The sequence below is a fragment of the Pelobates fuscus genome, chromosome 8 (assembly GCF_036172605.1).
Source record: "Pelobates fuscus isolate aPelFus1 chromosome 8, aPelFus1.pri, whole genome shotgun sequence".
Classification (NCBI taxonomy): Eukaryota; Metazoa; Chordata; class Amphibia; order Anura; family Pelobatidae; genus Pelobates; species Pelobates fuscus.
In genome coordinates, this window is record NC_086324.1 from 151,534,506 (window position 1) to 151,562,324 (window position 27,819).

General features: G+C 37.8%; 1 protein-coding gene across 1 annotated transcript in view; it reads right to left on the minus strand.

Annotated features, from left to right (window-relative positions):
• Positions 1-824: 824 nt before the first annotated feature.
• IQCE (IQ motif containing E) overlaps positions 825-27,819 on the minus strand; it is a 29,975-nt gene continuing 2,980 nt past the window's right edge. The window contains exons 3-24 of the mRNA XM_063428932.1: positions 26,759-26,818; positions 25,312-25,354; positions 22,815-22,961; positions 22,345-22,476; positions 21,399-21,469; positions 20,847-20,960; positions 20,199-20,249; positions 18,794-18,864; positions 18,102-18,174; positions 16,090-16,139; positions 15,404-15,567; positions 13,097-13,152; positions 12,214-12,395; positions 11,640-11,720; positions 10,365-10,464; positions 9,089-9,238; positions 8,806-8,856; positions 7,324-7,434; positions 6,264-6,370; positions 5,444-5,529; positions 1,530-1,664; positions 825-1,016 (exon numbers count right to left, since the gene is read on the minus strand). Of these exons, the coding sequence (XP_063285002.1) occupies positions 907-1,016; positions 1,530-1,664; positions 5,444-5,529; positions 6,264-6,370; positions 7,324-7,434; positions 8,806-8,856; positions 9,089-9,238; positions 10,365-10,464; positions 11,640-11,720; positions 12,214-12,395; positions 13,097-13,152; positions 15,404-15,567; positions 16,090-16,139; positions 18,102-18,174; positions 18,794-18,864; positions 20,199-20,249; positions 20,847-20,960; positions 21,399-21,469; positions 22,345-22,476; positions 22,815-22,961; positions 25,312-25,354; positions 26,759-26,818 (2,145 nt within the window). The 3' untranslated portion in view covers positions 825-906. The remainder of the gene's footprint in view (positions 1,017-1,529; positions 1,665-5,443; positions 5,530-6,263; positions 6,371-7,323; positions 7,435-8,805; positions 8,857-9,088; positions 9,239-10,364; positions 10,465-11,639; positions 11,721-12,213; positions 12,396-13,096; positions 13,153-15,403; positions 15,568-16,089; positions 16,140-18,101; positions 18,175-18,793; positions 18,865-20,198; positions 20,250-20,846; positions 20,961-21,398; positions 21,470-22,344; positions 22,477-22,814; positions 22,962-25,311; positions 25,355-26,758; positions 26,819-27,819) is intronic.

Here is a 27,819-nt window from a genome sequence, read left to right on the forward strand (position 1 = left end):
TTCACATTATTTTTTTTTCGAACCCACTGACTGCTATTTTGTGCATTGTAGTTGGTATAACTTCATGTTTATAAACCGGTGTATCATTTGTGATATGTGGGAACTACAGAATAAATCATTTTTTTTGTCTGCAGTTGCCTTTTTATAGATATATTGCTGCTTAACCCCTTAAAAACCCTTGACGGTCTATAATGTCATAACGATTCCAATCCTAAATGCAATGACCCATTTAACAGCTGCAGGGTTAGCTTCAGGAAGATACATACCATGCGTTACATCGGACATCTATTTTTAACAGAAAACTATTTTAAGTGAAAGAAGATAAAAATAAATGTATAAAAACACAGATGTATAGAGCCTCTTTCTGTATAATATTACTGGGATGATGACTGAACAGAACAGTAGAGTTTACTCACTAAAGTGCAAATGTTAGACCAAAGCAGCAAAGTTGGGAAAAGTCTCAAATTCAGCAATTTTTCAAGTTTGGCTAATCTGGCCTAACATTAAAATCTGCTTGCCAATTCTACAAAATGCCAAGTTCAATGAATTATCCCCACCTTCGATAATTAAACATGTAACTATAGTATCCCTTTAAGGGTTCTGTTTGAATAAGTCCATCACTGATCACCGTTATGTACCGCAAAGGAACCGATTTACTCTGTCTCTGTAATGGATTTTGATAGTGGATATGCCTTTTTTTTTTTTTATAAATAAGCAAATAAGCACACACTCTCCATTTGTAAAACTTTACACCAAAAAAAAATAGTTATTTTTATACAAATGTCTTAAATAACAATTCATTTTTTAAATGAATATGTAATTAGTAAAAATAAAATAAAAAACCCTGCAGTTAGATCATAGAATTTCCAGCATGAGTTGAGTGAAAAAAGGCACAAGGCTGCATCCTTAAAAATTAGAGTCTTTTCTCCTGGGAGGTCGTGATGGAGACACAATTATTATGTCATCAGAATCATCTGAATGTATTTCCTCAATAGGTTGCTGGATCTTCGATGAAACTATGGACATGAAAAACAAAATCAGCTTTTAAAAAAATATTATTTAACGGCAAATAATTTGTTAGTCAATTATTAAGGTCAGGCGTGGCCAAAAAGCAGATCCCCAACTGTTGTAGACCCATCTACAAATCTGATTGATGCTTTGCCAGTCTTAATGGAGCAATCTACGCACCGTAACCTACACGTGCCAACGGATTCTAGGTCAAACTGCTTTCAATTGGTTTAACCAAAATTGGGAGTCCTCGAAGCACCCCTCGTCCGGCTCTCTGCTTATCTATTGCGAATATGGAAGGTCCATGCATCAACTGACCAGCTGACTCATGAATGGCTTTAAAATATGGATGAATCTGATGTTGCCAAAACAGAAGGTAGCTTACGTGTTAGCAAAAGATGAGCAGAGGACCAGACACTTGGGTTTTGGTCAAACTACTCAAACACTGCATGTAATGGTTAGAGTGCCTAGGCTGGTTCTTTAAGGCTGTGGATATACATTTGTTCATCTGACTCCTCTACCTGAAGGTGGTCGCTGGGGTGAATATTTGATGGACTCCCTCTTCTGAGCCGCTTCTTCCTTCTCTTCTTCTGATGATAGCTCCTCAATATAATCCTCCCTGAGATCTCCAATGCTTCCACTAGGTGTATTGGTTTCTGCAGAACAAATACTATGTCAAATAACTAGTTGGTATTAGATAACAGAAAACAGGGCAAAAGTCATAGATACAAGGGAGCTGTTCTCAAAATTATTACATTAGATAACTAGATTTTTCAACACTTATTTAATGGTCATAAACTACAATTAAATTAGTCTGCAAATTCTCACTGGAAGGTAGGTATCTTCAGCTCCTGGCTCTTCATCTCCCAGGAGCCATATCAGTGCTATACTTTTGCGCATGTGTGAGAGTAGAATATTAAGGTCTATGGAGGATCATGTAAGACTGAGGGGGAACTCCATAGATCAAGTCTGGCACTTGCAAGTCTGATAGAATTTGGCAAAATGTTACCATTTGTCACCCTCGGGCTTGCCCATAAGACAAAGTACATTTATTTTGTCTTGGGGTATCTTTGGATTGCAATGGAATTTCAAAGAAATGTAAACTAAGTCACTATGAGGATTTCATAAAGATGATATATTTTATGAAATATTCAGAAATTACTGAGCTACTTTAATGGCAGATATCAACTGGATATTCAAGCTTGATGAAGTGCATTATGTGCCTGGAGACTTTTTTTTCAGCAGTTTATAAAAGTAGCGATTTAAAAAAAAAAATCAACGCTTTTGTAACTGAGGGCAGAAATGCCTCACTGGCTGCCAGGAACCAAAGGACTTGCAATAGCTGCAGAGGGGAGAGATTACAGAGGCTGCAGACAACAGGTCTGCAGCATTTGTTTTTCATTTACTCCCAAAGAAAACATACGCAGATTTCCTTTCTGGTAGATCTACTAAATAATGAAAAACAATTAAATGGAGTGTACCTTTAAAAATAATCAACAGAATAAAAAATATGTCTTCTGACAAACAAGCATTCATTTATATATGATAAGTCAAGTAAATGTTTAAATGGTTACTCCAAACACCAAAAAACACTTATGCTTTCAACTTACAACACTGCACTCTGCCGTCGACTGCCTAATGTCAATTCTGTGCAAAAAAAAAAATATGTCTGACATTACCGTTATCCGCTTCTCCCCTTGTAGCGCTCTGGCCCAGAGAGCATGGTCCAATCAATTGCTTCTCTATGAGAAACATTTTCTGGACCAGGGATGACATGGCATGAAAACCAGCGCAGAAAGCTTCAAGGTAAGGCGCTGGATTCAAAGTAAGTTTTTACTATTTTGTGATTTTAAAAAAGGTAGGTGGACAATTATAGTGCCCAACAGGGCATTACTAGCTTAAAAATACTTCATGTGAAAAATGATTATAGTAAGGAAGTATTAAAATAAGGAAAAAGACTAAAGTGAAATGGTTGCTCCACTAAAGATGAAAAAATTGGACATCCATTCCACAAGATGATTTCTCTAAAATGTTTAGAATAATTATGGGGTATACCCTTTATTAAGCCGCTTACGGACAAAACAAAAACAAAGTGTAAATAATAGTGAAACACTCGTGAAAATACAGGTGAATTAAAAACTGGGTGGATGCAATATGGATATTCTATACAGGTAATGAGGGTGACAAAAGAATCAGAAATAAAGTATAAAGTAAAGAGTACAATATATAGTACAATCTATATTCAGTCGGATATCTTATACACCCTAACCCTAAAAAAAAGGGGGGGGGGGGGTTTCCCACAATATGCAGGACTTTGTAGATATCCCGGCTTTGAACGTGAATCTACAGCTCCTTTCTACTTATCCATGTGTAGTCATGTGGTATTCATCCAAATTGATATACGTAATAGAGAGTCTAGGGTGAGCTAGAGGGGAATGTGTATTTATGATGCCACTCTGTATTTTAAATAGAGTGGTGATACATAGGGAGCTGTTTAGTTAATAAAGAACAGATATCAGTACCCGTGTATCTATATACATCATAGTGGATAGTGGATAGAATTCATTTCAATTATCCATATATCTCCGTACAAGGTTAAAGTGCCTTAGAGACAGACTTTATACTTGTATAGTCCGTATTAAGAGGTAGCAAAAAAGCAGTTGTCTCAATAGATTAGTTAAAGTGCAGTTTTATAGATGTAGCTAAATGACTGATTGCGCAGGTTATACATGCGGGTCAGTCCATAGATGTCCCAAAAATAAGTGGGTAGCGACACAGACCTCATGTACAGGTAGATACCCGCCAATAAACCAGATACCTCCCAAGGATATAAGCTGCTAAAGCAAATATAGATCAGATGAGAGTATGTTTTCCACCAGGTCTAGCTCCTATATATACTTAATTACACTGCTGCTTCGAGGCAGCCTAGCGCTATATGTTACAAACAAATAGTCTAGCTGACTAGACAAAGTGGTTTTCCACCCGGTCTGACTCTTGGATACAGTTAAACACACTGCTGCTTCGAGGCAGCCTAACGTTGTATATTACAAACAGACTGTCCAGCTGACTATAGAAAGTGTGTAAATAGCTGCTTCAAGGCAGCCTATCTCCATATATGACACGTAGACTGTTGAGCTGGCTAGAGGGATAGCTAAGTATATCCACTATTTTCGCCAGGAACTACTGCTACTACTAAGGAAACGGTTAACCAGAGGCAGAGGTTAGAATGGACTCCTTAAATGCTGAGTCCCTATTCCCTAGTAATACCAGAAATCAATACTGTTACTACTGCTAGAGAGACAATCTAATAGTACCAGATCGAAGCACAGGATACTAAGCTAAATAAGGTACAAATTCCCCACGTTATTGAAATCAGCCGTCTGCATCCCCCAGTATTAAAATAAAGTTCGGCAAACGCTCGACACACGTTTCGGCGTGATCACACGCCTTTGTCAAGAGCTCCTGGCACAGCTGAGAGGAGGTGAGTATATACCGAGGAGAGTCCCGCCCTTACGTCCATGCGTTCCAATCAGCACGGCTGAGGGTCGGCTGGGGGCGGGGCTAATCCTCGATCGAATCCCCATCATTCAAAGGGCTCATTAATCGGAGTGTCACGTGTCTCCTATGTGTCGGCTGCGTTGACTGTCACCATGGTGACGTAACCAGCCTCATAGTGTGCGCGCGCAGTGTAGAATAGCTGCACAGAGACCTAGATTTAAATTTAAAGGTCCATCACCTCACTTAGTTACCTCTATAGTTGCCCTAAGTGAGCCATATAACAAGACTACCTCAAAATAGTTATTGGAAACTTCCCAGTGGGGAGGATCCCCTTTATTCGAAGGGGAATCCAGAATGTAGAGAGAAATTATAATAAGCACGATCTGTAAAAGGTTAGATCACTGTACTTATTCCTCCCCCATTGGGGTTCACCAGTCACCGTCCAGACAGGTAGTCATTATTATAATAGAGTGCTGCCAAGTTCAGATGAACCTTGAGGTAGCGCACAACATTAGTAGAGTGCCATATGGATTTAATTAAGTTTAAGATTCAAAAAAATCAAAAGTATGTTTTCATTACATTAGGTATATTATCCAAAATGGCAAATTAGTGACAGGATTAAATAGTTTGCCCATGGGTGAACAGAGATATATACATATACTTATCTAAATGTTCTAAGGTCTCAATGGATTAAACCTGTGCCAGGTATAGGGTATATAAAACGCAAAATTATTGTAAATAGTAATCAAAAAATTATTAAAGTATTAAAATAATGTACTAGAAAAGTCTCAACTGAAAACAAATACATGAAACTAATGATGAGCTTGTATTTTGTTTTCCTCCAGTGCATGTTATCATAAAAAACAAACATTAATACATTTGGTTTATAAAATGATCAATTTTCATACACTAATTTCATAAAAAATGGCTAACTTACCAAAAGATTTGTAGGAAAACAGTGACCTTCTGTTGTCTTTCTGAAAACTACTGCGAGGACTATCCCGACCTCTCGGCTCGATTGACCTGAGATGAACATAGGTGCCAGTAAATCACATGTGCTAATCCATAGAACCAATTAGATTTTAGAAAATCCAGAGACTCCATTTTGGTAACTGATCCTCCTGAAAGAGTTTAGCTTTCAAATGGAGAACACTAACACTGCGCTGGTTATGGTGTCAGGAGTGCCCTGGTTTCCTTCCATTGTAAGTAATCAAACCATATTTGAGCACTGAGGTTTGCAGGGAGTCACTCTCAACCTTCACTACAAACAACAAAGAGCTGGAAGCTCTCGGCCAGGGAGGTCAGGGCACTCCTGGCACCATAACCACCACAGCTCACAATAGTGGCTGCTTTGAGTGTTTCTTTAACCCAACTTAGTGGGCATTTTTAATATTTTATACAATGGTGTAATATTCTATGTACAAAGTACAAAGACATATAGTATATTTCACAAATAATTCCAACAGATCAAAATGTGGCTACATGTTCCTGGCCAATTATCACATCTACATGCAGAAGGGCAGAGCATAAGCGGCACTGCTCTGCGGTATGTAGAATTCACACAACGAAGGATGGAAATCAGTTACCTAGTCAGGGAATCCAATACAAACTACCTTGATTAGCGAGTTCCTTCTGGAAACACATGAATCCTGCATACTTTAAGGTGGCACTTTTCATGCACTTATGCTGCCATCAATGACGTAAACTACTGATATAGCGCAATGCGTCAAAAGAGCCAACATTCATTTATGAATTACCTTTGTCCGAGCATTTTTGAGCGTGCTAAATGTGCCCTAAATGCAGCTTGCAGGAAACTCACAGCTTCATCTTCATTCTTATAGTTATCTAGTGTATCGGTGGTGTCCTGCAATTAAAGCAAAACGGTCACTGAAAACATATACATTCATGTTTATGGTTGTGTATATAATACTGGGTTTCTCTGCAAATGTACACTGTCCTGCTATGTAAAAGACAGCACTTAAAGGAACACCTTAGTTACCAAGACCAAGACATCTTAATGAAATTGCCTGGGCATAGTGTCCTGGTTCTCTTAACCCTGCAATGTAAAACATTGTAGTTTCTTTAAAAAATGCAGGATTTACATTGCAGGGTTAAATAGTCACTATAGGCACCCATACTTTTAAAGAACTACCAAGGCACTATAGAGTATAGGCTTACACATTTGTATTTCTCACATTGTGTTCCTTTAACATAAAGGTATAGGCTCTTTTTTGAGGAACTAAATAAGTTAAGTGTTGCATGCAAACATCTAGAGAGGTGTGATTGTGATGGCATTGTTAATGTATAACTGCCAGCCATAAACAGGTAGATAATTATGAAATGGCAGACTGTGATGCCTTATCATAAAATGGAAAGTATACCATTCAAGTTATTCAAATTAACTGTTTTGTTCTAAATTTCACTAGGTTGCCTGACAGCTTATCACAAGTCATGATTTGTTGAAAGAATAACCTAAACATCACTCTAACTCGAACCTTTGTGTGGAGGCACTCTGATATTTCTCAAAACATTTTAGCAGTTTTATAAGAACTGTGGCTCTCCCACGACACAAAGTGCAAGCCCTCTGGGCCACGTCCAAATATTCATACCAATCTGTTAAAATTTAAATTGCATTAAGAGCTCTGCTTTTATTCAAACCTCATTAAATGGTTTGAGAGAAAAAACTGAGGGTCCTCTCCCAAAACTCTGCATGATAGCCCTTACAATAAGTGGCAGTAATCATCGTGATTAGATTGTGGTATATGCCACTCTGTACTTAATAAAGAAACATTTTTGAGAGATGACATTGCTAACCACCTGATCCGTGAGGCTCTCTGCTTTGGGAGACTTTGAACGAGGTAGTGAACCGGTAGATAAATACTTCTGTCTTGCTAAATGTCCTCGTAAAGCTGCCTGAAGCAAAGTCACCTATGAAAGAAGAAGCAACTAAGTAAAATACAGACCAGGAAGGCTGAATATAGAGAAATCGTTGTATCATAAAAAACAATGGCCACAATTTCCTAGTCGCTGCTAAAAACACAGTGCTAATGCGAAAGTGCAAGTTCTGGTTCAGGATATTAATATACAAAGTTTCCACTAGTGGAGTTTGTATAATTGCAGTCGATTATGCTTACTAATTGAATAATTGATCCTATAAGCTATAGAATAATTAATGAACATAGATCTTTGTTCTATGTTAAATAAAAGACACTTCATCTAATTTCCCATTTTCTTATAAACAAGATGGAGTATGATGTAATGCAGTTAGTGGTGTTAAAGTGCCACTACTCATACATGAAGAAAGTGAGCAGGATGTAGAAGCAATTTTAGAGGAAGTAATATCTTGGAATGAGTCGCATGCATGCCCTGATGGGATGCTTGCTGGAAGAGGTTGGTTCATTCGAGTAGAAGTCCACACTTTAGGCCATGCTCCCCATAACTGTTCAAATCCTTTTTAGGTTAATGACCTTACTTGGTCCCCGATGCTTCCTAGATACAGCAAGGTTAGTATGTTTACCTAAATTTAGATAGAAATTAACGAAGTGAAGGGTGAAAAGAGATACCATCTACACAAGGAAACTGTAACAACACTCCAGAGACGTGTGAAATGGATGACATCCATCGCTAAACTTATCACAATCACCGAGGCTTATAGTAACGCACAATGGCCTTGGTTTAATACTTTTTCAAAATGACTTAATACGGTTAAAAAAACTTTTAAAACGGTTTAGCTACAGAAGTCATCATTAAAGTTTATGGGAATTTTTGTAGATACATTTTTTGGATAAGATTTTTTTTGCAGATGAACCATTTGGAAATAAAGCTTATTATTTGAAGGCCTATGCTTCCTCTGTTGTCAAGGGCCACCTGAGATGATGAAGAATTGTTTTAGGTCCAGAAATAACTAAAGAAGATGGTAATACGTTATCTCTGCCTTAACTGGACCAATGGCAGTTCATTTGAGCTGACCCTGCTCCACACGCCTCATCACATCCAACAAAAATGGTTCTACAATTGCAGCTGCATTATGGTGTTCCTGCAACACAATGTTCTCGAATAATGGGTCTTCACGAGACCTGAGGTTTATCCAATAAACAGTGTTTTCGAAAACCAAATTGTAGAATTTGGCTAAATTGGCAGAATTAGAGATTTTTTTTTGTTTGTTATTCAATTCAACCCCTTCAGAATAAATCTGGAAAGTCAGTCGTTAACTGCTTAGCAGACGAACCTCTAGAATACTGAACTGAAAGTGGTTGCCTGCCTAACTTGTGGCACTTAAACTATGTGAGTTATGATTACCATTTGGTCTCCTGAAAAACCTTTCACCTCTTCTGAGTTATCGATTTCTTTCTAGAGAAGAAAAACAAACATAATAATTTAAAATGGACATACCGGTCTATGTACATTGACAACTAATACACAAAATTGTTAAATAATATGCTTTGTTTAAAACTTGTGATACCATGAAGAATATGAAACACACTGCTAACAACCTTTTTTTATTTAAACAACTTAGGTTCTGTGCAATGTTCCCTACTTGACATGTTTTAGAGGCCTACTGACCTATGTATTAAATCCATACCTTGCTTTTATAGAGTTTCCAGTTCTTTTGTATTAGCTGGGCGGCTTCCTGTTTGCGCTGCCTTTCTGTTGGCGTAATAATGGACTGTGAATCTGACATTACGCTACGTGTGCTCCTTGCAGAACTGGGACGGGATCCCAGGAATTCATGCTGTCACGAGGAAATAACGGTGTCGATAGGCATTTTATATTCACTGAATCAGTTTTCAAATAAATACAGTTAATAAAATACCTCCACTACGATAAAAATAAGATGGTGCTGGTCTGGCTCATTTTTAATAATTTATGCCATTGATTATGTTTACATATTTCTTTTACAAAACAAAATAAAATGTAAGTGTTTTTTGTTCAAGTGGTGGAGATGCAGTATTTACCATTTCCTAATGGTTTTATGTTATTTTTATACACTTGTATTTATGTATTGTTGGTATGAAGTAAAATGCTATGAATATAAAAAGTAATAAAAATGGTAAGAACATGATCTTGCATAGGATATTATCGCTGGTGACTATGGTAAAGAATATTGTAGGAGTCCTATAGTAGAGGAGTGAAGTTGAACTTTATATTGGAGAAGCAAAGCTGTAAGAGTTCTATAACAAAGACGTGACATTTTATGGGTTCTACAGAGGAGGAGCGAAGCTGTAAGAGTTCTATAACAACGTAGTGACGTTGTAACGGTTCTACAGAGGAGGAGCGAAGCTGTAAGAGTTCTATAACAAAGAAGTGACGTTGTAAGGGTTCTACAGAGGAGGAGAGAAGCTGTAAGAGTTTTATAACAAAGAAGTGACGTTGTAAGGGTTCTACAGAGCAGGAGAGAAGCTGAAAGAGTTCTATAACAAAGAAGTGACGTTGTAAGGGTTCTACAGGGGAGGAGAGAAGCTGTAAGAGTTCTATAACAAAGAAGTGACGTTGTAAGGGTTCTACAGAGGAGGAGAGAAGCTGTAAGAGTTCTATAAAACCGTTACACGAAGCTGTAAGAGTTCTATAACAAAGAAGTGACGTTGTATGGGTTCTATAGAGGAGGAGCAAAGCTGTAAAAGTTCTATAACAGAGATGTGATGTTGTATGGGTTCTACAATGGAAGAGTGAAGTTGTAAGTGTCCTAAAGTGCAGGAGTGAAGTTTTAAGAGTGCCATAGATGAGCAATGTGATTTGTAAAGAGTGCAGAAGAACTCAACATGTATTCTTGTTCCTTTTATTTGAAATTGCATATGTTTACAAAACAAAAGTTTGAAAGTTGAAAAACTGTTGGCTTTGTTAGAAATCATACTAAGAACCTTTTTTACAGCTTTCAGCGTGGCTTCCTTCTCATGCTTTTCATCCTCCAGCGCGGCCTCCAACTTCTTTATTTTTTGCTTAAGTCGTTGCATTTCTTCTCTAAAAAGGTCAAAACACATGTTGGTCGTATTATTATTTCATATACACAAATCACAAGGAGAAATGTAATTACTGAATGAGAAAGGTGTCTAAGGAAACCTAAATGCTATGGAACCTTAGTTAAAGGGAAACAGGGAAACATTAAGCAACCAATGTTTTATTTTTATTTAGAATGTTATAAAGTTACAATGTATAAATCATGCATCTGAAGTCTCACTGCTCAATTCTCTGCCATTTAGGAGTTAAATCACTTTGTTTCTGTTTATGCAGCCCTAGCCACACTTCCCCTGGCTGTGACTGACACAGACTGCATTAAAAAAAAAAAAAAAGATTTCATTTTCAATCAGATCTTCTATACTTTAGTTTTTTTATCTGCTGCTCTGTAAATTGAACTTTAATCAAATACAGAAGGATCCTGCAGGGTCTAGTAAGCGATTAACAGAGCAGGAGATAAGAAATTCTAAATTAAACAGAATTTGCAGTAAAGGAAGTGTAAACATTAGATGACTCTTTACAGGAAGTCTTTAGGAAGGCTGTGTAAGTCACATGCAGGGAGGTGTGACTAAGACTGCATAAACAAAGTGATTTAACTCCAAAGTGGCAGAAAATTTAGCAGAGAGACTTCAGGGGCATGATGTATACACATAAACTGCTTCATTAAGCTAAAGATGTTTTGGTAACTAGTGTCGCTTTACTGAAGCAGTGTTGGTGTGTAGATCGTGCCACTGCAGTCTTGCTGCTCAAGTCGCTGACATTTAAGAGTTAAATCATTTTTCTCTATACAGCCCTAGCCACAACTCAACAGGATGTAAACAGTAATATTCTAAATACACCTGTTAGTGCTATGTGAATAAATATATATACACTGTATAAGTACTGCACTGTAATGTGACCTGTAATGTGCTAAGTACACCTGTTGGCGCTATATAAATATAATATATATACAGTATAAATACAGCACTTCCTGTACCTCCCTGTAATGTATAAAGTGTTAAGTACACTGCTTAGCGTTATATAAATGAATACACTGTACACCTATTGTATTTACTGTACCTTTCCTCGACAGAGTGCTAAAATAACGTTTTTACTGATATAAGGAAGGCGGGAGGAGATGCTCTCTGATTTGGCACTAGGTTCCATCATTAGATATGGGTTCTATAACCAAGCACACATACCTCTCTGCGTTCCTATCCGATGCTTTTTGTAGTTGTTTTTCCAGTTCTGTCTTTTCTTGCTTGAGTTTTTTTGTCTCTGACCTGCAAACACATTGAAATCATTGCATTGTAGTATAGCGTGGGAGTTAAAAACACGAGCACCCGTATCCTTCATGAATAGTTTTTGCAGGCAGCATAGATCCCACACAAGCCAATGCAGATTGCAAACTCGTGGTATGCTCGCTGTCAAGGACGAAGCATGTGTACTTACAGCAAGTGAGGTACAAAAAAAAACACAGCATGCTATGATTGAAATCATATTGAAAACCACGGCGCGATAAACAGAACAATGCATTCTTAAGTTCAACAATGTTTCAGAAGTAATGCCAAAGAGAAAGCAGATGTCATAAAGTAGTAAAGGTCTATTGGCCAATCCTTTTGATTCATTTTCTACAGAGGTTTTAATTATATTCTATGAACCTCTGCTTTGTGGAACAAACCTTTACAGAATTGTATATAGACATAAACTTCCTCTACAGAAAGTTGCTAAATAACCAGAAGACCCACATTTATCCAGAAATGTAAATTCTCTTACTCTTTGGTTTCTAGAAGAACTTGAAGAGCTCCTCGGTCTTCTTTTACTTTCGTAATTAATTTCTTCAAGCGCTCGCATTCTTCTTTAAGGTCAGGCTTGGGCTGGATTAAGTCACCTTCCTTCTGAGATTTAAGATCTCCAGAGCCTTCCTCTGCAGAGGATGGACTCTGCTTCTCCAACTTCTGAGCATTGAAAAAAATAAAATATTATTAGAAGCAAAACAGGGACGAGTTTGTGAGCAAGAGGTACTTAAAGGGACACTATAGTCACCAGAACAACTACAGTCTATTGAATTTGTTCTGGTGAGTAAAATAATTACCTTCAGGCTTTTTGATGAAAACACTGTCTTTTCAGAGAAAATGCAGTGTTTACATTACAGCCTAGTGATAACTTCACTAGCCACTCCTCAGATGGCTGTTAGAGATCCTTCCTGGGTCACGGCTGCCTAAAATGCATCCAAACATTCAGTGTCTCCTCCCTCTGCATGCAGACACTGAACTTTTCTCATAGATTCCTTGATTCAATTCATCTCTATGAGGAGATGCTGATTGGCCAGGGCTGTGTTTGAATCATGCTGGCTCTGCCCCTGATCTGCCTCTTTGTCAGTCTCAGCCAATCCTATGGGGAAGCATTGTGATTGGATCAGGCTATCACATGTCAGCAGACTGCTTGTTTTTCCTGAGTCTAACAGCATGCAGATTTACAGCTTCAGGCTTGAATACAGTAAGATTTTGCTATATTTGTGGAGGCATGAGGGGCCCAGGGGGTGTTTTTAACACTATAGGGTCAGGAATACATGTTTGTGTTCCTGACACTATAGTGATCCTTTAAATAAAATGAAAACAGCTCACAGAAGACTGAAATCTGGTTTTAGAAATATCACCTTTTCAAGTTCTGAAATTCTTCTCACCAGCCTCTGCTTACTCCAGTCACTGTAACCTTTAAGTCAGGAGAACATTAAATCACAAATGTGTTATTTAAATATGTTGTCGACCCCCCCCCCCAACCCCCCCTCCGGATAATCTGTCATGCATTTCATATAAAAGTTTTATATCTAATTCTTGATTATTGCAATCTGATTTCTATTTAAAAAGTGTCCTTGTTAAAAAAATAAATAAAAAAAAATTATTAAAAGACTATTTTACCTAATGTACTTAGCCTACAGCTCCTCAAACCAAGGCTAAATTACGATCTTGATTTAATTTATCTTTTGCAATTACTGTACTTGTGCACAATGTAAAAGCGCTCACTAATACGTGGAGGGAAAGGCTGCAAATTCTCATGCGTAAGAATTAATCAGTGACAATGGTAAGGTAAAATAAAGTTGCTATGACTACCATGGAAATAAACTAGAAATGGGTAAAAAATTAGGGTAATACAATTTTAAAAAACGCGAGATATCGTTAAATGTATGTGCGAGGGATAAGGGACATAGGTTTATGTACACATTACAATGTAAAATTCTCATTGCCTTCTGAATCAATAAAAAGGAATAAATCTTTAATGTGCTTGAAAATCTGCCAGTGATTTCTGTGATGCTAGTGATTTAGAACTGTTTAGAGCTGTTAAAGGACCACTATAGTGCCAGGAAAACAAATTTGTTTTCCTGGTACTATAGTGCCCTGAGGGTCCCCCTCCCTCAGGGTCCCAATCCCGCCAGGCTGAAGGGGGAGGAAGGGGGTTAATCACTTACCTTTCTCCAGCGCCGGGCACTCTCCTCCTCCTTTGGTCATCGGCCGCGTGTGCATTTAGCCAGTCCATAGGGAAGCATTCTCAATGCTTTCCTATGGACGCTGGCGTCTTCTTACTGTGAAAATCACAGTGAGAAGCGCGGAGACAGCCACTAGAGGCTGGATTAACCCTAAAGTAAACATAGCAGTTTCACTGAAACTGCTATGTTTACAGCAGAAAGGGTTAATCCTAGATGGACCAGGCACCCAGACCACTTCATTGAGCTGAAGTGGTCTAGGTGCCTACAGTGGTCCTTTAAGTTCTACTGTAACCGGGGACTTTCGGATGCTGGCCAGCAAAACAAATTCCGAACACAACTTGCATGTCACCTGTGCACATGTATCAGAAACCACTCAATGTGTAGATGCAGAGTTATAATAAAGCATTGGTCGCTTGAATCCCCCCCCAGAAACTATGATAAATAGTTACGTTAGACATGAGTCCATCAAGTTCAGCATTTCTCACATCTGTTTTTTGCTGTTTATTCAAAAGGCAAAAAAATAAATAAAACAGTTTGAATCACTTTCCAGTTTTGCAACAAACTAGGAAAAAAAATCATTTTTGATCCCAGAATGGCAGTCAGATCTCTCCTTGGATCGAGAATCTATTACCCGACTAATTAAAAATGGTATCCCTGAATATTATGTTTTTGCAAGTATTCATCCAGTTATTTAAACATCTGCACTGACTCTGATAAAAGCACCTCTTCAAGCAGAGAATTCCACATCCTTATTGTTCTTACCATAATAAACCCTTTCCTTTGTATTTGACTCAATCTTTGATTATAATGTTTTGATATCACTTTCACAACTACTATACATTTTCAGAAACAAAAAAATCAAGGGATCTGTTCTATGAAATATGAAGAAGAGATCACATCAAAATGCAAATTTAGTTTATATTTAAAAAAAAAAAAAAATAATACACAGGTTGGCAACCAAGAGATTTGCTGCTCTAAAGAGAATGTTTCATTTTTCTTTTCACTTTTGACATTTTAAATACTAATAAAAAAAGTGAGCAATGCACTGCTAGTAAAAATGTATTTGTAAAGGGACAATAATTGAACTAACCAAAGTATTTATTTAAAGGAGAAAAAAAAAAGAAAAATCTCAAACCCCATCCGGCTTTTAAAAACTAAAAGTTAAGCGATTCTATCGCTGAACATTTTACAAAAAAAAAGCTATAAAGCAAAATGTTACTAGCATGTAAAGTGAAAGTCGATTGGTATTGCAGTCTTTTTCTATGTTACTTAAAGAACGAAATAGATGTTTAAAAACAGACAGTTCTGAGCAATTTTTTTTGTTAACATTTTATATGCAAAATGCCTGGATAAAGACGTATTTTGCTTACACAATTAATACAGTGGTTTTCCCTCCCATTTAGAATTTTCCTAAACTGAATGTATTTAATCTAAACTGATTCTGGAAGAGGTTATTAGCTATAGTTATGTGATTGGCACCTTTAGACTTGGCAGACATGGGAGACTTGGACAACGCTCTGTCCAGATCAGTTTTTAAGCTGTGATTCTCCTCCTGCAATTCCTTTACACGCTTGGATAATCGCACCACTGCAGAATTCAGGACTTTCTGTGTTTTCTGAGACTCTTTACTTTCTGGTGGTGATCTGCCACAAGAATAGACAGCAATCAAAATGAAATAATAACTACTGTTAAAAGAAAAAGAAAATTATTTTAAAGGGTACTCAAACCTAAAAACTGTGATTTAATACCCATGCCCTCCCCTCGAAATAACAAACAAAAACATACCTGCGATCCAATGTCAAGGTCAAGTTTTCCTCTGATGACATCACTCAGTGCCCTTCAAGGAGGGTGGGTTGAATGGAGGGCTTGCTTGGGAGGCACAGGGAGAGGGAGGGGTGGGGGAATACTGCCATGTTTAATCTGTCACCAGCATGAATATGTGCCAACGACATACGCCCAAAATGCGCAGATTTAACATTAGCCAGCCTGGCTAGTGACGCTGTCAGAGATGGAGGTACACATGTGGCAGCATGCTCCAATATCTCTTTCTAACTGAAACAACGCACACACAGAATCCAAGCACCATGTACACTTGGAGTGGTCATGGTGATTGCAGACACATTACTAGAATAGTTGGATCATATTGGTTGTGATGTAAAACGCACCTTTTCTCTTTTGTTTCAAATTTAGCCAGCAGTAACTGCAGCCGTTGAATCTGTGAACATGAAAAGAAGCTGTGATTCATTGTCATGTACTAAAAAAGAGAGGCTGCGGCACACAGAAGCAGAGATTGGGTTGAGTCACTAAGGGAAGCATCATGATAAACATATGTTCTGGAGGCCTGGGGAGGTGAGAGTTTTAAAAGCAGACACATTTAATGGGACTGTCTACGCACCAAAAACGCTTTATCTTAAAGGAACACTCAAAGCACCATAACAACTTATTATTAGTGTACCATGTGCATTAAATGTAAACAAAGTTATTACGAAAATTATTATTGATTTACTAAATGTTACGTTTTAGGACTCTAAGTCTAAGCACCGTAACAAATTATTTTTGTGGATTGTGGGCATATTGCACTTGCTTTGTGACTATTTGCATACCAGGGTGGATTTTCTATTGTTAGTAATGAATTTAGCTAGAATGTGTGGGAGTGGCGAGGGGGTTTTATACACAACCCACTTTCTCATTACCATTTGGGTGACTGTACCTATCTATCCCTATTCTCTGTTTTTGATCTACTCTTCTGATGTGGTGTTTCTATCCTTTCTTTTCATTACTATAGGAAGAGCTCCCTCTCCCTGATACTTCGGACATAGCACATCTCACTGAGACCAATTAAATATATCATGGCTTTCTGAAAACATGTGTCTTTTAAGCCACTACCACAAATAAACTGAAAGGAAAAACAAATATAGAGAATATTGCACCCTTACATTTTAACACATTACGGTATATGAATAGTGCACTGAATACATACATTAAAAAAAATAAAGAAAAACTCAAAGTGGGGACAAAAAGTCCTGCAGCTACACAAATGAGAGTGTGTCTGCAGCTACACAAATGAGAGTGTGTCTGCAGCTACACAAATGAGAGTGTGTCTGCAGCTACACAAATGAGAGTGTGTCTGCAGCTACACAAATGAGAGTGTGTCTGCAGCTACACAAATGAGAGTGTGTCTGCAGCTACACAAATGAGAGTGTGTCTGCAGCTACACAAATGAGAGTGTGTCTGCAGCTACACAAATGAGAGTGTGTCTGCAGCTACACAAATGAGAGTGTGTCTGCAGCTACACAAATGAGAGTGTGTCTGCAGCTACACAAATGAGAGTGTGTCTGCAGCTACACAAATGAGAGTGTGTCTGCAGCTACACAAATGAGAGTGTGTCTGCAGCTACACAAATGAGAGTGTGTCTGCAGCTACACAAATGAGAGTGTGTCTGCAGCTACACAAATGAGAGAGTGTGTCTGCAGCTACACAAATGAGAGTGTGTCTGCAGCTGCACAAATGAGAGTGTGTCTGCAGCTGCACAAATGAGAGTGTGTCTGCAGCTGCACAAATGAGAGTGTGTCTGCAGCTGCACAAATGAGAGTGTGTCTGCAGCTACACAAATGAGAGTGTGTCTGCAGCTACACAAATGAGAGTGTGTCTGCAGCTACACAAATGAGAGTGTGTCTGCAGCTACAAATAAACAACTAACCAGGAGGAAATGAGTGGTTTATGGGGGAAGTAGTTTACCCCCAGGCAGAGTTCTACTCATCACATATGATAATTGGAACTACTCCACCAGGCAATATCACACATACTGAATGTTCTATAAGTTTACATACAGCCCACTTCACATGTTGTAAATCAGGCTGTTTGCAGCGAATGTGCAGCCTCCACTCAAAGAGAGCGATTCTTTTTCACACGTCTTGTCGAATGTAAAAATTCCCATCTTTGCTGTGTCTGAGCCATGGGTGCTTTACAGCTGCAGACCGCTTTACAAATGGCTGCAGTTATAAGCCATTTTCATCAGGGATAGTGGCTACTGGCTATTATCTGCACCACAAGCTTACAATAATGTAAAGTGGTTATGGTGCTTTGGACGACCATTTAAAGTAATATAGTTTTGGTGGTTGATTCCAGACCAATAATAACTGTCCTTTATACGTCTGTTAAGTGTAACAGGACATACCTCTTCGTAATAGGTTTCCATAGCCATCTTCATCTCCTCCAGGCTTGTTGTCTTCAGATCTGTTTGGAGTTTGCTAATGGAACACAAAAAAATAAAATAAAAAAAAGATACAATTACACAATATTCCCTAAGAAAATCTGATTGAGTGGTTTCATATTTTCATGATCCCATTTGTAAAGCATGATACAATTTTTAAGGAAAGCTGTCATCATTTTTTACTATTATGAAAAAAAAATACCGGTAATCACAAAAAATATAACCTCTGTGTGTATTATTTTGTAATGTTTAGCTATAACTAAATAACTCTTTTCATGCTTGTCTAGTTTAGTCTTGCTCTATGGGGGCGGCCATCTTTAAGTCCTCTTTGGTCAGACGCACTGCTTACCTGACAAAAACTGTGAATGTAATCAAAAATCTTCACATCTTGAACAATCAACCAAGCATCTCGAAGATGCACTTCTGGCAGATATCAGATATTAAAATTGTACATAAACCTTAAGATAAGTGGTTCATCGGTTAAAAGGGGCATCTCCATAGAAATAGCTAAGCATAGGCAAGCCAGGTCATGCGGGTAAAAGAGTTATTAACGTAAAAAAAAATATATATTCATTAATAATAAAAACTGAAGACGGTTTCGTTTTAAAGACATCAAATGAGAAAATAGAGAGAAGGATGTTTATGGGATTATGTACCTTAGGGCATTATCCTTTTCCTTACATTGCTTTTCCAATTTCAGGATCTTTTGTTTAAGATTGTTTACCAGCTAGAACAAACAGAGATTAAAGTCACACCATGTAATATGTTATATTTCTTCTGTATTTAAAAGAGATGGATGGCACAGCTATTTTTTTTTTTTTACAAGGGATCGCTGAGTAAACACACGGTTTTCTTCACTTCTCAGGGATTTTCAAACGGTCCCATAAATAAAAGTCAAATACAAAATTCATAAGCCTTAATTAAAATGAAAGGAACACTCCACACACAGAAAGTACTTCAAGCATGTTGGAGTGCTTCAGGTGTGAGAAGAATCTCCTATTCGCAGGCATAGGCAACCTTTGGCACCCCAGATGTTTTGGATTACACCTCCCATGATGCTTTGCCAGCATTATGGGTGTAAGAGCATTATGGGGGATGTAGTCCACAACATCTGGAGTGCCGAAGGTTGCCTATCCCCATGCCGTTGATTGCAGTGTAACCATTTTCTTTGAAGTTGGCTCTTTTTTTTAAAAAAAAGTGTAAGAAACGGCTCACTGGCTGTCACTCTGGTAGGAAGGTTTTTCTGCCGATTGCTAGAGCTCACCTGCTACTCTCCAAAGCATATCTCAACCGCACCCACAGAGCCCACTTCAGTTCTGCCTGCTGACCCACTGGCTTTGAGGCAGGAGAATTTGGGCTGAAAGTTGTGAGCACTTACTGCTCAAATTAGAGGCGTTGTAATAACTGAAGTATTTAGATACCCCAATAAGCAGATGCAGCAATAAATTCATGCATTTCTCATTAGAAGTAGATCTATTAAATTGTTTTAAAAAAAACTAAATTCTATTGGAGTGTACCGTTAAATGTTTATTTGCGATTACAAATGTATATTCTGCCCCTATGATTAAATTAGAGGTGCCGCTTCTCTTGAAATCAGACTAATGGATTAAACATTGAAAACGACCAATAACTTGTGCCAACCCTTTTTATGTGGTGCTCCATTGTCTTATAAAATTAATTAACAAGTGACATTGCAAGTAACAGATTGGTTGTCTGTGACAGCTGGGGTGGGTTTTAGGGGTGTAAAGATGTTTATTTATAAAAGTTTACATTTCTATTTAAATCTGCACTTTTTTTAAAATGGGAAAAAGGTCACAATTTCACATTTAACCCCTTAAGAACCAAACTTCTGGAATAAAAGGGAATCATGACATGTCACACATGTCATGTGTCCTTAAGGGGTTAAAGCACTTCAGTGAGCTGGGGTGATTTAGGTGTGTGAAGTGTTCCTTTAAAAATTCTAGGAAGTGAATGTACCAATTTAAATGCCTTTTTTTACTTATTTGGTCACTTGGAACATCTTATATAAGAAAAAACATGGTTAATATTAAGATTACTTACCATACTGCTATCATTTTTTTTGTCCACCAAGCTTCTTGTATATTCTGAGCTCTGTCCAAAAGAAAAAAAAATATGCTTGGTGGCAATCCACAGACATTTTAACTTGGAATAGTAATTAAAAGGATCAAAAATAATTAATTCCAATTACAATGGAAAGATACAATCCGTGTTTTTTTAGTTTACATTGCAGTCAATATTTACTTAAAATAATGAAATAAACTATGATTAAACAGTAGAATATTCTGATTAATTTTACCATAAAGGGGGTTATTTTTTTATTTGTAAATTTTTTTTTACATTAGTCCCACTTTATGATCTCCTACGTCCACGAGGGACTGAGAACCACTCTCACAGGTAAATTGTAGATTCTGACATTACCCATTTATTTGCAAAAGTGGCTTTGTTTTTCTGCACTCATTTGTCAGCTCACTGTTCTAGGTAATGAAATTATTCTTTCAAATTTGGTAAATAAAAAAAAAAAAAAAAAAAAAAAAAAAAAAAATGCTTCTGATGATGGAAAACAGGGAAACCCGAGCAAACTAACAGCTTAAAAGAATAATGAGAGTAAAGAAAAGCGGGATTAGAGGGGGGGAAAAAGTGGTCACATGAGCTTGCAATCTAAGAATATAAATGTGGTATATAACAGACCCTGGAAGGATCCAGTAGCTGTTCAATCTGCCTATCTTTCCGACTGTTCTCCTCCTCCAATCTTCTCAGTTTTGTTTTCATTATGTCACACTCAGATTTCTGATTCTGCAGCGTCTGAAAAAGTAAAGGGAGTGAGTAACGACATAATCCATGATAACACTTTATTGACAATAACCTATGTAGCTATATATGGTTTGATGTAAGTATCCCAAGAGATACAGAAATAAAAATTTAACACATAACCTAAGGGACATCATCAAACACTAATTTAATTTCTCATTTAAAAAATGCAGGGAAAAAAAATAATAATCAATAAACAATCAATATTAGAAAGAAACAAAAATCCCACAACAACCATAAACTGGTTTAAACCCTACTCTATCGTGTTTCTCTTTTTGTTTCAAAATGCTGAAGGTGTAATTCAGGTATAGATTTCTGGTTGTAATTCAGGTATAACTCCCATAAACATTTTGCCGTGTCCATAAAGCAGCTCATCAACCAACTGATCTGACAATATCTCCTCCGCTCTTACAATACAATACAGAATACTACCTTCTTCAAGTCTATGATCTGGTCATACATATGTTCTTTCTCTTTGTAGTCTGGTGTCCCCGGGATATAACCTTGGCATGTATAAAGATAAGAAATTATTACTTTATCAGATTATCAATTCACAGAAAATCGACAGACTAGCTCAGTTTAAAGCAGAAATGTTCAACATAAATACCGTAGTAATAAACATGAATACAGCCATCATTGCTCCCAGTGATTACATCTAAATATTTACATTCACAATACCCACTTACCTAATCTAAAGTTTGTGTAGATAGGCATCTCTTTAATTAATTATGTGATATGTTGCTCTCTACTCCAACTGTCATTTACACCATCTATCAAGTGCTAATGGCTGCTGTAAGTGCCAACTGCCAGATTGACATAACATTCCATCATGTGATAACACACTCCGTTATGTTTGCCGATTAGTCCATCTGCAGTGGCAGGTCACATACAATCATGTAACCGAGGTTGCTGTGTTTACCAGGAGCTGAGTTCTTGGTGGTCTCTCACTCACCATCATCTAACAATCTAACTTAATTTCATTTGCTAATATTGTTTATTATTTGCATTGCATAAAAGACCCCTGGACACCCCCCCACCCCACCCCCGTGTATGGCAAGGTCTGATTTGGGTACGTTAATAATTTTAATAATTCATGGACTTTATCATTTCCACCACTGTGCTCTTTTCTCTCCTCGTCACACTGCCATCAATTATTATTACAAAAAAAACCTGTGTCAGCTTGATCCTCAGTGTGACAGAACTAATCTAGATCAAGGAAAGGCAACCTTTGGCACCCCAGATGTTGTCGACTACATCTCTCTTGATGCTTTGCCAGCATTGTGGCTGCAAGAGAATTATGGGAGATGTAGTTAAAAACATCTGGAGTGCCGAAGGTTGCCTACCCCTGATCTAGAGGATGTGTATTACTTGTAATTACCATTGCTAGAAGAACGAGAGTATTTAGGTTTCTTCATCCCAAGAGCTTCTTTGAGATATTCTGGAGTGCTGCTTGTAGGACTGGCCCAGGCTTGTCCAGTGTCTGTGTTCGATTTCACAGGCTGAGTCACACCTAACGAAAGCCACACAATCAAAACACACTGAAACTAGGCATATTGGACACAACTTCTAGGTTCGCATAGACAACCAGTAAACCTTTTTATTTTTTTAGACCATCATAATAAAGACGTTTGATTTAAACATGGTGCCTTGAGAGAGCACAAAGACTACATACACAATGCCATGGCACTCTGGCAATCAGAACTACTGCGAAGATAAGGAACGATTGTGACACCGGGAGTGCGTTTAGATCTACATTAATACCTAGTAAAAACCTCACGTGTTAATGTAAGAGGACTGAACGCTATGACACTGGTTTAGGAGATTGCAGCTACAAGACAGAATGCTTACTGTTCCCTTGTTTTAGAGATGCCAGCCACAGCTGCCGGGGCACTTTAGCCATAGGGTTCTCGGTGTGCATTTGACCCGTTCCTTTCAAAGACCGCCACACAGGAGCCTTGTTTGTGAACAGCTTAGCGCTCGAAAGATATGGAGAATCTGATTAAAAACAAACAAAATAACCGGTTTATTTGGCTGATGATCCTTTTTCTAATAAAAGTGGGGGGGCAGTTCGACAACATAAGTGCAAATCGACACAATTTGCCAGGGTAATGATGCCAATTATGATGATCACATTTACCAGGTCTGCTAGACTGTTGGAACTGGAATAAGAAAAAAAAGAGCATACTTAAATATGCAGCCATGCATTCTGTGGACAATGGGCCTCTGTGCAAGAAATTAATTACATATCACTTATTTAATTACTAACAAAAGCCAAAGGGGGTCTATGAACATATAGAATCTCTCCTTTTTACAATGAAAGGAGTGGATAAGCTAATGACTAAGGGATACAAATGTCAATAGAAAAGAAATGAGAGAGGAGGTCATTATAGCGCCATTCATAACAGTGAACAGTAAATTCTGAACCTTATCCAAACCTCTCCACTAATCCAAATCATACCTAACCAGGACCTATGTTATAAATGGAGGCTTGTGAATACAGCAGCAGGGTTTAATGAAGTTTGTTAGACAATCCTATGGAGGCGTTTTAAATGTTTACATGCTTTGGGCACAAACTCTACTTAACCCCTTAAGGACCAAACTTCTGGAATAAATAGGCATCATGACATGTCACACATGTCATGTGTCCTTAAGGGGTTAAAGGACCACTCTAGGCACCCAGACCACTTCAGCTTAATGACGTGGTCTGGGTGCCAGGTCCCTCTAGGATTAACCCTTTTTTTTTTAATAAACATAGCAGTTTCACAGAAACTGCTATGTTTATACTGAGGGTTAATCCAGCCTCCAGAGCCTCTAGTGGCTGTCTCATTGACAGCCACTAGAGGCGCTTGCGTGCTTCTCACTGTGAAAATCACAGTGAGAAGACGCCAGTGTACATAGGAAAGCATTGTAAATGCTTTCCTATGCGACCGGCTGAATGCGAGCGTGGCTCCTGCCGCGCCTGCGCATTCAGCCGATGACGTCGCGAGGAAGGAGGAGAGGAGGAGGAAAGCTCCCCGCCTGGCGCTGGAGAAAGGTAAGTGTTTAACCCCTTCCTCTCTCCAGAGCCCGGCGGGAGGGGGTCCCTGAGGGTGGGGGCACTATAGTGCCAGGAAAACGAGTATGTTTTCCTGGCACTATAGTGGTCCTTTAAAATTAAAAAGTGTTGCCTAGTCAGTCTCAAAACATCAAAAAGTATGGGACACCACAATCAATAAAACACAACATTTATTAATGTTCTTTAAACTCAAAATGTGTGTTGTGGTTTAAGTTTCACCCCTAGGTGAATTGCGGAAATTTTTTTATTCTTTCACGAACAGCTTTCCCTTCCTTAATTAAAGTACCATCCACTCATCTTTTTTTCTACATCTAATACTGTGTTTATTTTAATGACAACATATTTATACCAGCACCTAGTTAGTGTAGGTACCACTATAATTCTCAGGGGTGGGAATTTAAATGTACATCTGCTTAGCAGCAGGCATTCTGTGAGTTTACGGCATGTATGGGCAAAATATGTACTTTGGAACCCAGCCATGGTAATTAGTTAGAATAGAAGTCATGTTCTTTAGAAACATAGACTGTTTCATATGTTAAACAAGTCTAGCCTAGTGTGGGGATATTTACAATGTGTTGTGTTTTCTTATGGTTTTCTTAATTATAGAAACATAAAAAAATAGAATGTGACGGTAGATAAGAACCAATCGGCCCATCTAGTCTGCCCAATTTTCTTAATACTTTCATTAGTCCCTGGTCTTATCTAATATCTAAGATAGCCTTATGCCCATCCCACGCATGCTTAAAGTCATTCACTGTGTTACCCTCTACCACTTCAGCTGGAAGGCTATTCCATGCATCCACTACCCTCTCAGTAAAGTAATACTTCCTGATATTATTTTTAAACCTTTGTCCCTCTAATTTAAGACTATGTCCTCTTGTGGTGGTAGTTTTTCTTCTTTTAAATATAGTCTCCTCCTTTACTGTGTTTATTCCCTTTATGTATTTAAATGTTTCTATCATATCCCCCCGTCTCGTCTTTCCTCCAAGCTATACATGTTAAGATCCTTTAACCTTTCCTGGTAAGTTTTATCCTTTACAATGTTTTACAATCACGCAATAGCGAAAGACAAAAAAAAAATGTTTTTTGTTTCCTTAATATTTATAGTTAACTCTTAAAATAAAAATCAAATGTAATTAATATCAAGTTTTATTGACTGTGTGCCCCATATCCATTGGTGTTTTGAGACAGTTGCACACACATTCCCTTTCTTTGGAACCCTAGAAATGATCTTTACACATGGGCTGCTTGTTATTTTTCTTTTTAAAAATATTGTATTTTTATACTTACTTTGTAATCTGGAAGACTTTATTCCTTTCTTCTTCTTCCCCTTCTGGAAATAGGAATTTACATATTTAATTTACTTTAGAACCATTTATCCGAACTTGCAGTATACACCAGTTAACTGATAAGTGGCTAAGCCTATCTTTATTTATCTGGTGAGATTTAAAAAAAAAAAATGTCCAGAAATGGAGAGAGGGGTGAGGAGCAACTTCTGTATTAGAGGTTCGATTAGATTCTACCAATATGAAGAAACAGAAAGCTTTGCAGTTACAGAACTATGACAATACGTAGCTTCGCTACAAATCGTATCCTCTTAACTTCATCTAAATAGGTGATGAATCGAGGAATCTTTGGGTGCCTCCTTACCTCCATACCTAACCATTTTAAACACCTAAGGCCATGTAGCTCCCAGGGACTCATCACTTCAAAGATACTTCATGAAGATATTTTGAGGAAAGACAGTCCCTTTAAGAAACTTTATAAATAGAGAATAAAAAAAATAGTTGATTTTTAGGTAATTACCATAAAGGATACTGCACTCTCCTGGATCCCAGGGTGCAACCGGGTCTGAGGTTGGCCTATCCTCACAATGTAATTTGCAGAAAATAAATTATGGTCCAGGCAGTCAAGGTAAATCCAAAGTGAAACAGATGAAAAGCAATGTTTTGGCCCACAACAGGGCTTGACAAAGGCCCTATTGTGGGCTGAAATTTTGCTTTTCATCTGCTCCAATAAACCTGCTCACTTTGGATTTACCTTGAGTGCCTGGACCATCATTATTTTCTGCAAAATAGCATTAAATTAAGGACACAATGTCGCTGTCATTTCAGCGACAATGTACGCCCACGTTTTGGGTGCGTAGTAACGTTGCCAGATAATAGCCTGTACCACGGTAGCCTATTCTTTACACCATGTGTTGGTTTAAAAAGCTGTAATCAAAACTGTATTCCATTGCTAAGCAATGAACATCGAGTTGGAAATTCTGGTATAATTGTGTAAAGATAATTTCTCAGAATTACTATGCCCATTGTAAACTTTTCGAAAGGTTTTTTTTAAGATGTGTAATTGATGCACAACAATACATTTTGGATATATTTAATTGTGGTCAAGTTTTTTGGAAAGAGAGATTAAAGTACGTATAAAGTAATAGAGTAAGTGGTGGTAATAGATCGAGGTGTGACAAATGCAGATAAAACGTGTAGGCCTAAAAAAGACCCATCTTGACAAAGTGAAGTTGATAAATGGGACGTAGAAAGGGTGGGGAACCAGTGAGTCTGCATGCTGGAGGGGAAGGGAAACATGTGTAAATATCCTCTGACCTGTCCCAAACTTACAGGGTAATTAGCCTTAACATGTGCATGAACAAAATAAATCCATACAAAATGAGCAGTTACTGTGATAATGTTTAGAATATTATAAAAACTACAAACAATATTAAAACAAATATTCCTACCTTGTCTGTATCCGATTCATAGGTAACAACAGACACTTCATCATCAGTAATGTGGCCAAGCTAAAAAAAAAGATCATAACCACTTGTTTAATTCTGCTAAACACGATTCATAAGTTAACAGTCTCATTAGGCGGTTGTTCAGTTTTACATATAACAGTTGTCTAAAAGAATGCATCCACTCTATATAAATCTGAATGCAAATACCCATATACTATGCCTGGTTTTCCTTTGCACAGAACTGGTAATGGGGTGATCAGTTGGCTGATGGCATTAGCATTATGGCTATTAGCTTATACAGTGGTTCAGCTTATCAGATCTGATACGTAGATTAGCTGATAGAGGCTGTATTTCACGTCTAGAGGGGGTTTGTGGAACAAAGTCAGACATCAGTATTGAGTCTCTTAATTGGTGGAGACTATTTCTGGTTTGGAAGGAGCAGTGCCATTGGTGAAGACTCTTCCTGGTCTATGAGGAGTTCAATGCTGCTTCCAGTCTCAGACCATTAATTGCTCTCATCACAGTTTTATTTAATTTTTTAATTTTCATTTATTGAATATACGATGCATAAAAATACAGAGCCTTCAAACACGGAGAGCCTGTTTAATGATGAAAAACATACCTACATTTAAACTATTAATAGTCTAATTATGACACAATTTCATACTCAGCTAGAGCACCATTAGAGTATTCTGTGGTAGGCTGTGGGTGCAGGCTTGTCCTGGGTTGAAAGATTGAACAGCAGAACACATTAGGGAGTGCAACTTCTCTTAGGGTGTTAAATAGAGCTGGTTTTGGGAGCAGGTTAAAAATTACCCCGGGGCTGCAGTCCCTAGTTTTTTTGGTCATCTCTGCCACTGAATTCTCAGTGTAGCCCTATATAAACACAGTAGATTATCTATGTGTGAGTGGAATGACTATATCTTTAAACACGCTTTAACAACACCTGTGCATTTGCTAACAAATCTGCTACCACACTGTATAGAAGAATATAATATTAAAACAAAAATTGTGCAATGGAAGGTATACTCCAATAGCTGGTTTTATTACTTATGGTTATTGAC